This window comes from Dermacentor silvarum, chromosome 2 (assembly GCF_013339745.2).
Source record: "Dermacentor silvarum isolate Dsil-2018 chromosome 2, BIME_Dsil_1.4, whole genome shotgun sequence".
Lineage (NCBI taxonomy): Eukaryota > Metazoa > Arthropoda > Arachnida > Ixodida > Ixodidae > Dermacentor > Dermacentor silvarum.
This window is the reverse complement of record NC_051155.1, coordinates 166,247,427-166,261,357: the sequence shown is the minus strand read 5'-3', so window position 1 is coordinate 166,261,357 and position 13,931 is coordinate 166,247,427. Positions and strand designations below refer to the sequence as shown.

Below are 13,931 nucleotides of genomic sequence, written 5' to 3'. Positions count from 1 at the left end.
TCTCACATTACACCTCCAATTCCTCCCTCAGCTTATGCAGATCGTTCCGTGCACTGCGCTCCAGCGTTCCTCTTATAGGGAGGCTAGACTCTCTCTCGAGTCTCCCGACGTTCGTCTTCTCTGCACAACAACTGCATTTCCTAATTTTTGGCTTCCCTGCATGACCTGGTGTTGGCAGAGTCATTACACAATGTTGTTGCAGCTTCATGGAAAGCTTCCTGTTAACTTTTGGAACATGATGTTGGTCCATAGGAGAACACAATCACTTGTAGTACGTGCTTTGGTTCGCAGGAGCTCATCCGTGAACAACCCAGGCCTCGATAGTCCAGTATGGACAAAGGTTCCCTCAGTATCCTCGCAAGGTGAGTTGAACTTTGATTCCTCAATGTAGTCTCATTGAGGAGTTAATGCTCATATTTTCGCTGGCTGAAATTTTTGTATTCATCATCATCATCATCAGCCTATATTTTATGTCCACTGCAGGACGAAGGCCTCTCCCTGCGATCTCCAATTACCCCTGTCTTGCGCTAACGTATTCCAACTTGTGCCTGCAAATTTCCTAACTTCATCATCCCATCTGGTTTTCTGCCGACCTCGACTGCGCTTCCCTTCTCTTGGTATCCATTCTGTAACCCTAATGGTACACCGGTTATCCATCCTACGCATTACATGGCCTACCCAGCTCCATTTCTTCCGCTTAATGTCAACTAGAATATCGGCTATCCTCGTTTGTTCTCTGATCCACACCGCTCTCTTCCTGTCTCTTAACGTTAGACCTAAGATTTTTCATTCCATCGCTCTTTGTGCGGTCCTTAACTTGTTCTCGAGCTTCTTTGTTAACCTCCAAGTTTCTGCGCCATATGTTAGCACCGGTAGAATGCAATGATTGTAGACTTTTCTTTTCAACGACAGTGGTAAGCTCCCAGTCAGGATTTGGTAATGCCTGCCGTATGCACTCCAACCCAATTTTACTCTTCTGTAAATTTCTTTCTCGTGATCAGGGTCCCCTGTGAGTAATTGACCTAGATAAACGTACTCCTTTACAGACTCTAGAGGCTGACTGGCGATCCTGAATTCTTGTTCCCTTGCCAGGCTATTGAACATTATCTTTGTCTTCTGCATATTCATCTTCTGCATTCTGCATATACCTCCCTCATGACTCCGACAATTTTTGTATTCAAAGCTTAACAAATGCCCCTCCGTATGTTTTCACAACTGTGTTGTTGTTTGCCTTGTTTCCAAGAACATGTGACCACGTTCCCTCCAACAGAACAGCAGTTGCCACTGAGCTTCGATGGCCCAGCTATTGCAACTAATGTGCATTGATGGGCAAACATGACGTAAGATTATACTTCCCATCGCAAAACTGCTGACACAGCAAAACAAGGCGACTATGCTCCCACAGCAGCATAGTTGCCAAAGCTACAAAGGAGTCTCGTGCTATATTTGGGCTTTGCTTTGCTTTTATGAACCTTCCTCCACTTTGCGGGATTCCACAGAGCTGATTTGCAATATTATGCCCAGTAAGTTTGCACTGCTTTGTGGGATATCGGCTGAAGTAAGCATCTACTGATACACATGAGCAATCTCCTTTCGAGATGAATAAAGATTTGGACAATGATGACTCTAGTCAGAGTTGTCTTTGTTTCTGTAAGTAAGTGGCACTCCTCTGAGGCGAAAAAAAAAAAAAAAAAACGGAGCAACACAACTCTTTCTTTCACCTCTTTCCTATCCAGCCTTTCGCTTCTTGCCCTACTGACTTTGTTCATATTCATTCATTTCGGTGCTGGTTAATAGATAAGCTGCACAGCATAGCATCAGCCATTCTAACGAGCACTCAAGAGGACAGGTACAGTATTGTCTGGGCGCAGTTTTCTTTACTGCAGCATCGCCGCAGTAACTGAGAGGCAGAATCTTTAACTGGTAATCCATGGGTCTGAAATAGGAATCCTTGCAGGGCCCTGAGACTTCCTTCTTAATAAAATTCTGGCAAAGCATACTGCAATTTCAATGATGGACACTGGCAGCGGCTGAACATAAAACCAACTAGGCAGTGATCCCATAACAGCTATCGTTGTAAAAGAGAGAGAAAGAGAGAGAGGGAGAAACTAATACTGACCCTTTGTAAGGGTCCAGGGCAATGCCACGGGGTTTGCTCAGTCCAACGTCAATCACTGTGACGCACACAGAAAGTGAGGCATTGCAAAGAAATATGGTCTCCCGCACATCGTCCAGGAAGTACCAGTTTCCAGACACCCAATCCAGCGCCATTTGATTGACAGCTGAAGAAAAAAAAAACAGCCCACTGAATTATCACAAAATAGAGAAACATATATGGAAATGTTGCAGATAACACAAGCTACATGAATGCATATTAAGATGCTGTTAACTAAAATTTACATATACTGAAATTTAGTAATTCGGTCTGCCATATTCCTTGTACTATAGTAGATAAACATTTCAGACATAATAACATCTATGGAAGCTTCACTGAGGGAACTGCACCACTTTTTTCTCTAGGTACCAATATCAGACCCTGGCAAATTTGTAGAAGTAATATCTTAGTTTTCGAGCCAGACATCATCCTGCCATAAGAATGTTATTTCGTGTGAAAACAACATAGGAAAAAAATTAAGTTGTTTTCCAAGCCCTCATGGCTGTTTATGAAATGGACGATACTGAACTGTCAGCTTTCATCTTCCTATCTGGCAAGCACTTTACAGTTTTTGGAAATCCGTCACAGTGCATGCTTTGAAAATCAAAGCCTCCAAAAGAGCTTTGCATGTACGGCCATCTCACCTTAAAATTCAGGTCAGAATTTTACAAGGTTCAGTGATAAAATGAGCACAATGCCTGCACAATGATAACCTTTGCATACCCAATATCAGTAGCCTCCTGAATAATAAGAAGGTAAATAAAGGCAATTATTTCTAGGACTGGCTAACAAGGAAGCAAAGCACTACTGTCATTGTATAATATAGCGAAAGAAGGTTATTGTATTTATTTAACCAAAGGTGAGAAATCCCAACTTACTAGTCAACGAAAAAGAATCTTTCAGCTTCAAGTTCCACCGCACATCCAACTGGGAGACAAGAGCACACTGCAGGACCGTCTCATTTCCTTCGTGGTTAATCTGCACAATGTAAAAAGTTGATTAACTACCAATCTAGCAAATCTGTGCAATAAAGTAGAGTGCCCACTTTGCCACATGCCAAAACACTAACTGAAGAGTGAGACACATACAATACAAATATCTAAATGCTTCCCCACATTATCTTGATGCAGTTCCAATGTTGAACACCATCACGAAATGCATGGGACCATGAAATATCTTCATTGTCTGTATTTTGTGACTGATTGTGATTAGTGGTTATTTTTATTAGTTGTGTGACTGACACTGTATGTATTTTTTTTTATCTTTTTATGTATACCCTCCCCCACTGTAATGCCTGTTAAGGCGCTGTGGGTAATAAAATAAAATAAAAATAAATTGTATAGGATGCTTCGGTGCAATAATCCCATCCCATAAAGCCCCTCTATAATTAGTAGCAATAAGTGCATTCATAGAAGCGCAAATTTTATTAAAAGTAGGTTTAAATTACATAAAGCACAAAAAAAAATTTTTCTGGACACTTCAGAAAGCAATCCGCTGCTCCTGAATTGATGCAGTTAAGACTAATACTATGCTTAGCCAGTTGTTTTGACAATGACACAAGGACAGGGTGCAGGAAATCAGATGTTACTAATGACTCAAAAGTCATCACCACTCACATTTCCATTACCGAGTTCTCATCAATGCCCACCAGGACACCTTTCAAGCTTCCTGAACCCTTTAAGTGGCACCAACGAGCCTTACTCAGTTCCAATTTTTTTTACGTACATGGTTCTTGTTATTTCGTATTTTCAGATACAAGTTGTGAAATTGCTACCCCCATGTCTTATATACAGTAGAACCTCGTTCATACGTTTCCAAAAAATAGCGATATTTTGACGTGCTCACTCATCATGAATATTTGCGGCACGAGACGCCGGCGCACAATGAGCTGGGGGGGCCCAAGCGACCAGAGCCGCATGTTGTTGTTTTCCTATTGCGTCGCATTTTAAGACAGCAGTGGGTGTGAAAAAAATCGAGCTGGTTGGTGACGCCGGAATATGATGCCTACAATGCCGCAACGGCGCATTTCGGTTACTTCCTATTAAAAGCGTGCAGTCTGCTTCCAATGGCACTACACCCCATGCACCGTGAAAAAGATAGGAGAAGATGCTTATCGCCATAGGGTTGGTGGTGATAGCTGTGAATGCAGCGTGCAACGACCCGACCAGGGAGGAGGTTTGCTCGTACCAGAATGAGAAACCGAGTGCACTCTGGCGTTTACACATGAGATGAGCAGGCAAGTATTGCGGGGAAGTAGGTGAGGTGGGCAGCTACAGTTTTCGTCGTGTGTGCCTCACGCCTCTTCTTGGTTACATTAGATCTAGCAGCCAGAAAACGTATCATACGATCGCAGTTTGGCAATGTACCAAACGTTGGTGCCGAAAGAGAGTGCTTTCCGAGAACATATGAACCGATAAAAAAAAGAAGCATTGGGTCATTTTTGTGTTCTCAATAGCGAACGCTGGCGCCAGGAAATCGTATGTAACGGGATCATATCAACAAGGCTCTACTGTACTTCGAATCAGCAAAAAATTGGCTATCCAGATGTGCAATAAAAAGAAAATCCTTTTGTGAATGCTTTTTGGATTTTTTGCCAACACTTAACAGGTTAACCTCTTTTCATGGCAACCACTCAAAGTATCGCTAGTGTTTCTTACCTGTGAACTTGTGAACTTAATGTGTCAAAGCTACAAGTGACACGGGGCACAAACATGCATTGGCATGGCAGCTGAAAACCTGTGCACCTTATGTGCACAGGTTTGTCAATGCTAAATTACAACATACAGAATTCTCAGGTGTTTTTATGTACATATGTTACTAAAACACCAGAATTTTATCAGGATCATGTATATTGTTCCATTATGAGCAAATTCATTGCCAAATTTAAAATGAACTGCAGTGCAGAGAGAAACATTTACAATATATCGAGAAAGTAGGAAACTAGCTAAGGTACATTTTTCTTATTGTACTACAACAGTTTAAACATTTACAATATTATCGAGAAAGTAGGAAACTAGCTAGGGTACATTTTTCTTATTGTACTACAACAGTCATTTTATAGAAACAGAAAAGGTGCTCTTTGAAAAGGCATTCAAAAGCTTAACACCTAGTCCTCGCATTAATTGGAGTAGCAGATTACAACTTCTCTTATGGGCATTTTCAAACGTTAAAGTAAGAACAAACTACAGAATTTATATAACGAATGCATTTCCCACATTTGCATGCTGAAACAAAATGTACTATACCCAGCACACGGTCTTGTTCACATGGTTAAAATCCATGGCAAGGCTTTCTTTGACTGGAGCGATGCTGCTGTTGCCGGCAACAGGGGAACCGTCCAGGTGAATGTGTTGAATGTTAATAGAATTAGCAAAAAGGAGTGTGGCCTCTTCATCTTCTGGGACTGAAAAGAGGAAAGCATGAAATGGCTCAGAGAAAAATAGAAAGACACAATACAACCTCATTTTGTATGTTCCAAGTCATGGCATTTTCCTGGCTAAGATGTCACGTTTGTACAGTCCTGGTGCAATGCCTATAGACTCCCACATTTTCTGCTCTCATTTGATACATACTAATCATTTTATGACATTCCCACATCTTGCGTCACACTTTGGATGAGGCAATTACAAAGTTTGATCAATGCATGGAGCAAAGAGAAGCAAAGAGTTAACTGCAGAGAAATATTGCATCTGAGCACTTACACACATGCGAGCTGCCTAGAAATGTGGCCATATTGCAGCCACTGTCGCCAATTAATCAGCCAAGGCATGGCATTACCATCATCGTTCGCACTCTCAAGTATGCTATCGCTCAAAGTGCACAGAACAATCGCAATCGCGTAAGCATCAGTCATAATGGCAGCAGTAACATTTCTGAGAAGGTCAATCAAGATTTAAAGCTTGAAAGCCAAGTTTGATGAGATAAACAATTTCTTAAGATAAAACCACATTGCCTTTGCTTATCTTGGTGGTTTCCTGGCTCTAAATGTGTCAATAGGCCAACATGGCAAACAGTAAAGACAACGGCAATGGGACAAATGATACAAACAGGACAAATATTCTATCACATGTCCCACTGTTTGTGTTGTTCGCCAAGTTGAACATAAACCAGCCAGCCCAGCTTAGAACCATTGTGTCAACAGGATTATACAAAGTGTATTATATTTCATGCTTGGGTTTTAGGCACCTGACCGCAACTAAAGTTGTCTATGTTAAAACAAAAATAATTAAGCAAAGTAGGTGATCTTGCACAAAAATAGGAAAGACAGGTGAATTAAGGTCTTGAGCAAAAAGCACCCAAAGCCCATGGAGCCCCTAATAACATAGCAGTGAAAAAAAAAAAAAAACACAATTATTTTTTATTATGTTTTTTGACTTTGTAACTCCTAAGCCTGAGCTGTGCTCCCCTTATCAGTACCGATATTACCAAATATGATTTTTACTTCTTCAGACTACAACTGCGTTCCTTTGCTCAACGAAAATGAGCTGCATTTATCAACTCCTTTCTGGTCCTGTAACTAATGGCCAGGAGCCATGCATTTTATGTGGTACTTTACATTTCTTGCATAACAATGTGTTAACACAACAAAATTTGAAGCCTAATCAAGGAAAGGGTTCCTTATCACAACTGTGTTTCACTAATAGTAATTTCATTGAGTAAAAAAGATATGTGCTGCACCAACGCCTCCTATAAAGACTATGCCTGGAAAATGAGCCGCGAACTCGCTGCCCTACCCTCGGATTTTTCTCTCCCCCACCGGTAGAGAGGCGAGCACATCTGACAGCCGAGCAGCTGGCTTGTCGCGAGCAGACGACACTTTGCCGACCGCACATGGTCACCGCTGCTATATGCAGACGATGACACTTCAAGTGGTTTCTTTATCGCTGTTCTGAGATCATGCGAGTCACCTTACGGGGCTTTTTGTCACTGGTCAGTTTGTTTTAGTACAAAAATTTGCTGGAGAGCTGCAAATTTCCGCGCGGCGTCAGCGGCGCTGAAACCTACGCCGGCTTTTTTTTTTTTGCCAGAGACGCCGGCGGGGGCGCGCGCTCTCCGCCGACGGACAGCGCGCTGCCGGCTGCTCCCGGCTACACCATTGGCTACGCCGATGGTGTCACATGACCAGGCGGTAGGTAGGCGAGTGCTCTCACACGGCGCCTTGTCACAACATGCGGCAGGGAGCTCTCTATGGGAAAAAGAGCGACGTTCCAGGCATTGTTTATTTAGGAGGCATTGGCTGCACATATAACATTTTTCTCAATACATTCAAACCTCATTATAACGAAGCTGTGTCCAACAAGAAAAATACCGTTGTTATATATCCAATATTTGCTATCAGCATACATTTGTAACATATCGATATTGGCAAGAAACATGTCAGATTTACTTTGTTATATCCGTATTCATTATAGTCAGCTTTAACTGTATCTTGTAGAAAGAAAATGCTTCCATACTATGTCCTGTTCACACAAAGTGACAAGCAAAGATAACAGAGCAACAACACAGCTTATCCTACAAAATTATCGCAGTACATTGGACTATTAGCACAAAAAAAAAGAAAAGAAAAGAAAACAAGGAGCATTCACGCACCATTTATTCCAAAGCACTGGCTTCCAACTGCTTTGTAGCCTTCAACACAGCTGCAGTTGTGCGAGCCCTTGGGTCCACTCGTGCAATTCTATTGAAAAAAACGAACACGAAAAAAACATGCATATAAAACGAAGAAGAGGCGAGTGTTACGTTTAACCACACTCTCCTTCCTTGCCATTTCTGCCCAATGCCATACCCATAAAAAGACTGTTCATCAGCGAGACATTCCAGCATGCCTGGCAGGACTTCATTCTTTACAATGCCCTTCAGCACAGAAAAAGAAAAACAACTGTGCACCCTTGTATAAAGAGCATTTGCACATGATCCTTTGCGCAGTAAAAGCATGTGCTGATGGCTTACAGCATTTAACCTAGCCCAATGTGCATGTATACGAAGCATGTATGCTGTAACATACAATTCGAGCGTTAAAAACATGCAAGTGCTGGCTTCAATGGTGATACAAATACACTTATATTTGTCTGCTTCAGGCTATACAGCTTCAGTGAATTATTACATGGCTTATGAACACTGAGATGGTCTGACACAGTGAGGTACAAATATTGGCTTGTTTCAATAGAATATCTGCACGAAACACACCCAAACATGCTGGTACACAAGACACACAAATTCTGGCTTTGGCAATTCTCACATAACCTTGCTCCCACTAGTATAATTTGTGTTCAAAGTAAACACAGGCCAATGCATGTAGTACCAACTTAGGCGGTTACTATATCTCTACCCCAGACAGCAACAAATTTAGCTAGCATTTTTTGCTTCTTTTTTTCCACCATCTAACAGCAACAGCTGCTATTCACTCTTCCCTGGATAGAAATCAATTTTTAAAGCAATGTTGTCGAGCAATGGTAAAGATTATAATTGTGTAGTCGCTGACCAATAATTCAGACATGCTTGATTATTCGGACAGCTCTGTGGCACCGCCACTAGCCATGTATAAGGATGACAGAAATTTCGGACATCTTACTGCACACGGTGTGATAATTCGGACTCCGACTGCACGACCGTGCCCTAAATTGACCACAGAGTCGAACGGAAATACCAATATTTTTGTTTTGAAGCATCGCCACCATTGTTGTTGGCCATGTCGCCAGCGCCTCCTCAAAACCGAAACTAGTGAAGCCTAGTTGATCTAGTAATCATTGATGAGAATTCCGGTGCATGTATTGACTGTACTTTCGTCTATCTATAGCAACAGCATGGCAATGGTCGAGATACGGGCCTCGATTTCGTGGAGATACCTTCCGCTCAATTCTGTGCCACTCTTATCCACCGTTCATGTCTAACTGCTCTCATTGATAACGTATGCGAAGCGTTGCTCTGACCACCGATGAAGTGCGAAAAGCGTGAAAAGAAATTGCATAAAAGGCACTGCAAAAAAATCGCAGCCATGGAATGTCTAGGCCAAAGGCAAGCGTGTGTGCACACAGCAACGCGCTGACTAACATGGGCCGTATTCCTGGACGATCACTTCCGAGGATAGAGATACTACTTTCATTTTCAAAATATTTCGCTCGTAGACACCGATGCGTCTTGTGCCGGTCATGCAAAAGATAGTGTGCTTGGCACTGTGCCAAGAATGCCACTGCTCGTAGACATGAATGCATCTTGCGCTAGTCACGTTAAATTGAAGGTAATCCCCGAAAGTGACGATCCGAGAACATAGCACATCTTTTTTTGGCCATTTGTGGGACAAAGCCACTTATTTTTTGGCAAATCCAGTATTTTGGACTTGCGATTATTCCGACCTTTTGGCGGTCATCGTCATGTCCGAATTATCAGTCGGCAACTGTAGTAGCCTTTTCGATGTCAGCGAACTACCCCAGTTGGTGGTGCCCAGGTGCAGTGGTGTTGCAAGGTACACAAATATCAATTGTGATATCTTTACAAGGCCATCAGAGATGTACTACAAAACACGAGGATACACAAAGGTTTGATAAGGTATTGCACATATTGCTGCAACTGCACTGAGAGTTCCCACGTGAGTGCTGAGTCCTTGCTCCCGCTTTGTGAAGCAAAGAGGAGCAAGCTGTGTCTCCGCACAGAGACGCAGTGAGTCACGGAGATATCCGCAATGGATAAAGTAACCCCAATAATCAATTACCTGGTCGCAGGTGCCAGGAACACTGCAAGGGTCCGCATCAACACACAACGAAGGCATCTCCCGGTGGGGCTCCATGCCCTTCTTGCAGAAGCAGACGGGACCCTGGGGTCCCGGCTTGCAACCATGATCACATGAGGCATTGGCACATTGAGCTGTCTCTGCTGCAGTGTTAAAAGGCAAGCAGAAACATCACTTTAAACTTGACTTCTTTAATCGTTAACCCTTTTTCAAGCATGCTAGCACTTTGATGACCAAATTGACACAAAGCAAGTTCTTTTGCAAAGAGCACCCAAACTCAATGTATCCTTTCCTCAGAAGTCATAACCAGACAAACAGAAAATGAGCTGTAACATATAATTTGAGTGTTTCATAATGAGCCCTTCGGATACCATTATTATTTTCGCTTCTTTTATCTGAAGGTGCATTAGTCACGTCAAGTCATCAACACCCTTCAAAGGTTTCTTCTTCACTGCGTTCTCCATTTGTTTTGTCTTTAAAACTAGTTAGCGCCTACAATAGCAGTGTAACTGTAGGGCGCACTTGCCCTGCATGTGGAAAAAGCTGGTAAATACTAGTACTCCACGAACCAAGTCTTCGAAAATTTGTAAAATGCATTAGCACAAGGATAAGGCCCAAGGCAATGAAGCTATAAATAGGGAATGAGTCAATGTACAATGAAGCCTGATAGGAGCGTAAAAATCTCCAGCAAATGAAAATCTGAAACACATTCTCATGCATTGTTATACTGAGTGTTCCATAAACAGGAATGCCAGCGGGAAGAGTCATGTATACCTGGTGCTCCGCTCCCATTTATGGAACAGTCAGCATGAGCAGAGTACAGTCAAACCAAGATATAATGAACACAATAATAACAATTTATTGAATATAACAAAGTAATGTAACAAATATATGCTTATAACGAAAATTGGATATAACGAAGGCACTTTCGTTATAACGCTTGACTGCACTCGTGCGGTTCACAGCTGGTTCATTTGTCGCACCTGTACGGGTGACCCGTCATAACCAACGGTTCCCAATAGTAAACACAAACAACAGATCTCAGTATCTGTCAGCAGTGTAGCCGGTATAATGTAAAACTCTTTCAATCTGTTTTTATTCCAAATCCGCCGTTAGCCCTCCGTGATAGGCCAGAATGGTTCGAGTCCAACCCCATATGGGCGGGCGCCACACCAAATGGGCAGAGTTGGAGCCATTTTGACCTATCACGGAGGGCTAATGGCTGATTTGGAATAAAAACAGATAGGAATAGCTTTATGTTATATTGGCCTGTAATTCAGAAAAATTACTCACAGCAGAAAGGGCCTTCATCAGAGAAATCTGGGCAGTCATTGTGGCCATCACAGAGCACAGCTATCCGCCGGCACGTGATGCCATCGTGGCACCGAAAGTAGTTCTGCGGGCAGCTGTTTCCCAGGTGACCTGGCGCCAGAAGAACATAACACAGCTTCAATATATGACCATAAAAGGTAGGCAGGTTTCACCTATACTGCAGCGTAGTTAAACAATTTTTGTCACAAGCTTTTCACCGAGTATTTGAAACGCAACATTTCTACTGCGATAAAGATACGGGAAAGAGACGAAACAGAGGCATGGAACAGTGACCCCGGATGCTCCTTCGTTTTGCCACTATCACATATCCTTACACTTTTGTTATTAATGTCAATTTGCCCAATTCTCCATTTTCGGTGAGATATAAATGCATCTGACTTTTACATCTGGCTCCAGTATGTGTGAGACCAAATACAAATCTCTTCCTGTGTTGCATGAATATCTGTCTTGAGGGTGTCAATACTTCTGCTTGTTATCAAATTATAAACAAGAATGCTGATGCACAAATCAGCTGTTAAACTCTTATTAGATTCCCATAAACATCACCATAACAGTTGCACACCCCACTAACACCACCCAACCCCTCCTTCTGCTCTGCCCCCCTCCCTCACCCCCACTTCTTATTTCCGGTAATAATGTATGCCAGGTTCAGCATTTACAGCCGTAGTACATGGTCAGAAAAACACTTGAATGAAAAACTGCAACAATCAGCTAATACACACTACAGAGTAAACTGCAGTACAATTGCTAGCTGGGCAAGTTCTACACCTTTACAGAATAAGTGAACAGTGCACACAAGGAACACTTCATGTCATCTTCCACTGTCCCTTGTTGTTTGCACTGTTCACTTTTTTTGTAAGCTAGGAAATAAAATTTGCACAGTCACACACACTTATACGCAGAGTGGTTTTGTATTTGCGGAGTTTGGGAATACACTGCAAAGCTGATGTCTACCGTTGTCCAAAAATGTTCATTTTGTAAAAACCTTCAATGATGTTCATGGTATATACTGCTAAAACAGTGTTCTAAACCCGATGGAAAGGAACAGCCCCCATTCCTATAGCACTGTTCAGATATCAATGTGCGGGCTAGCTATATTTATTCCTTCCTTAGGTTTATAAGCTGCTATCAGCTTGGATGCATCAAGGCCCAATGGCTTGGATGAGGCACTGTAATATCACCTGTCAACAGCGTGTTTCTGTCAAGATGACCAAAGCACTCATTTGTAAAATGAATGACACGGTATCTTTGGCAAAAGATGTCATAACACACAAGCACATTCCAAAAATGTTACAAAATATAATTGACAATAACAGAACTTGGAAAATGACAGGCTTGAGTGCAGTCATGAAATATATGTTCAAAACTCTACAATCAAAAAGTTAATTAGTAAAGTTCAGCTGATTAATTAACTGATTATTGCCTTTTCTAATGCAAGGTGTGTCTGATCATCCACAAAACCTGACTGAAGAATCTAGACAAAACTTTTAATCTGCTTGAAGTTAAATTAATCCTTTTTCTTTTTTTTTCTTTTTTTTTTTTTTTACATCCTGTTCCACATGGGTGGTCTTGCTGAATGTTTCAGGCTTGCTATTAACATCGTCCAAACAAGTAAACTGAAAAAATTGTGACAAGCCACTTTTTCTGCTTTTTAATCTGATCTGGCAAATATACAAAGACAGAAATATTTCATGGGAGATTAAGCCAGGATTCCCTCCACATCACCTATTCCCATGACGGCGCCAATGGCTGAAATATCTAAAAAATGCAGGCAGTGTGTGATTTGGACATGAGTAGGAGATAAAAGAAAAGCAAAGATAGGGAGCTTATCCAAAGAATATCTCCGATTGGCTGGACACTAGATGTGTTCACCAAAATCCCATCAGATTAAAATTGATCAAGTTAGTTGCCCAGAATCTCATGAAACTAGAACTTACAGCGGCGTGCATCTTCATCAGATGTATCTGGGACAAGGTCTTCTGTGAAGCCACAATCCGACTCTCTATCACAGACAAAGCCCTTAGGAATGCATCGTCTGGATAGTGCGCACTGGAACTGGCCTGATGCACATGTGCTGGGAGCTGCAAAAGAAAAAAATCATCAGTCTATCCAAGACATAGAGGTAGGTGCAAGCATGAAATTCATCTGTATGCTTCATTTCAACACAATAAGCATACATGTGTAATTCCAAAACTACTCTTCCATAGTGGCTGTTAAAGGAGCACGTGTGGACATGTCGTTGCAGAATAGACCAATCTCACTTAAGTTTCACAATGCCACTGCTCCCATATAGTATGCCAGTAGCAACAGTCCTTAGCAGATTGAATGGCAATTATGGTTGAAGGTGCACAATTATATTTTAACTTTTTTACTTATTGTTCTTTCAAGTGAAGCCTCTTCCCCCAATTTGTGGTTGCCGAGAAAAGCAATTTCTCCTTTCCTATGTATTTAGGTAAGATCCCCCGAGCTAAAGCTTCCTCGTGTATTTAGATATGTGTCATACTTCTCTGTTCATACACCTCTCATCACCATTTTCCCCCCGAAAGCATTAAGCATCACCTTCATCCTTGTGAACCAGGCAGCTAAAGGCTATAGGCGATGAAGTTGTGCTCACGTCAGTCTCTACTGCTCCTACTTTGCTAACTCAAACAGGCTTCCCGTCATTTAGAGCCCAACATTGCACTGTATCTGTTTCACTAATGACAGACCAGCTTAACG

The 13,931-nt window shown here is 42.0% G+C and overlaps 1 protein-coding gene across 1 annotated transcript in view; it reads right to left on the bottom strand.

The window, feature by feature from the left end:
* LOC119442044 (prolow-density lipoprotein receptor-related protein 1-like) overlaps nt 1–13,931 on the bottom strand; it is a 219,829-nt gene that overhangs the window by 194,441 nt on the left and 11,457 nt on the right. The window contains 7 exon segments of the mRNA XM_049662961.1: nt 2,120–2,282; nt 3,034–3,133; nt 5,401–5,558; nt 7,745–7,832; nt 9,864–10,024; nt 11,175–11,303; nt 13,151–13,294. Coding sequence (XP_049518918.1) covers nt 2,120–2,282; nt 3,034–3,133; nt 5,401–5,558; nt 7,745–7,832; nt 9,864–10,024; nt 11,175–11,303; nt 13,151–13,294 — 943 coding nt within the window.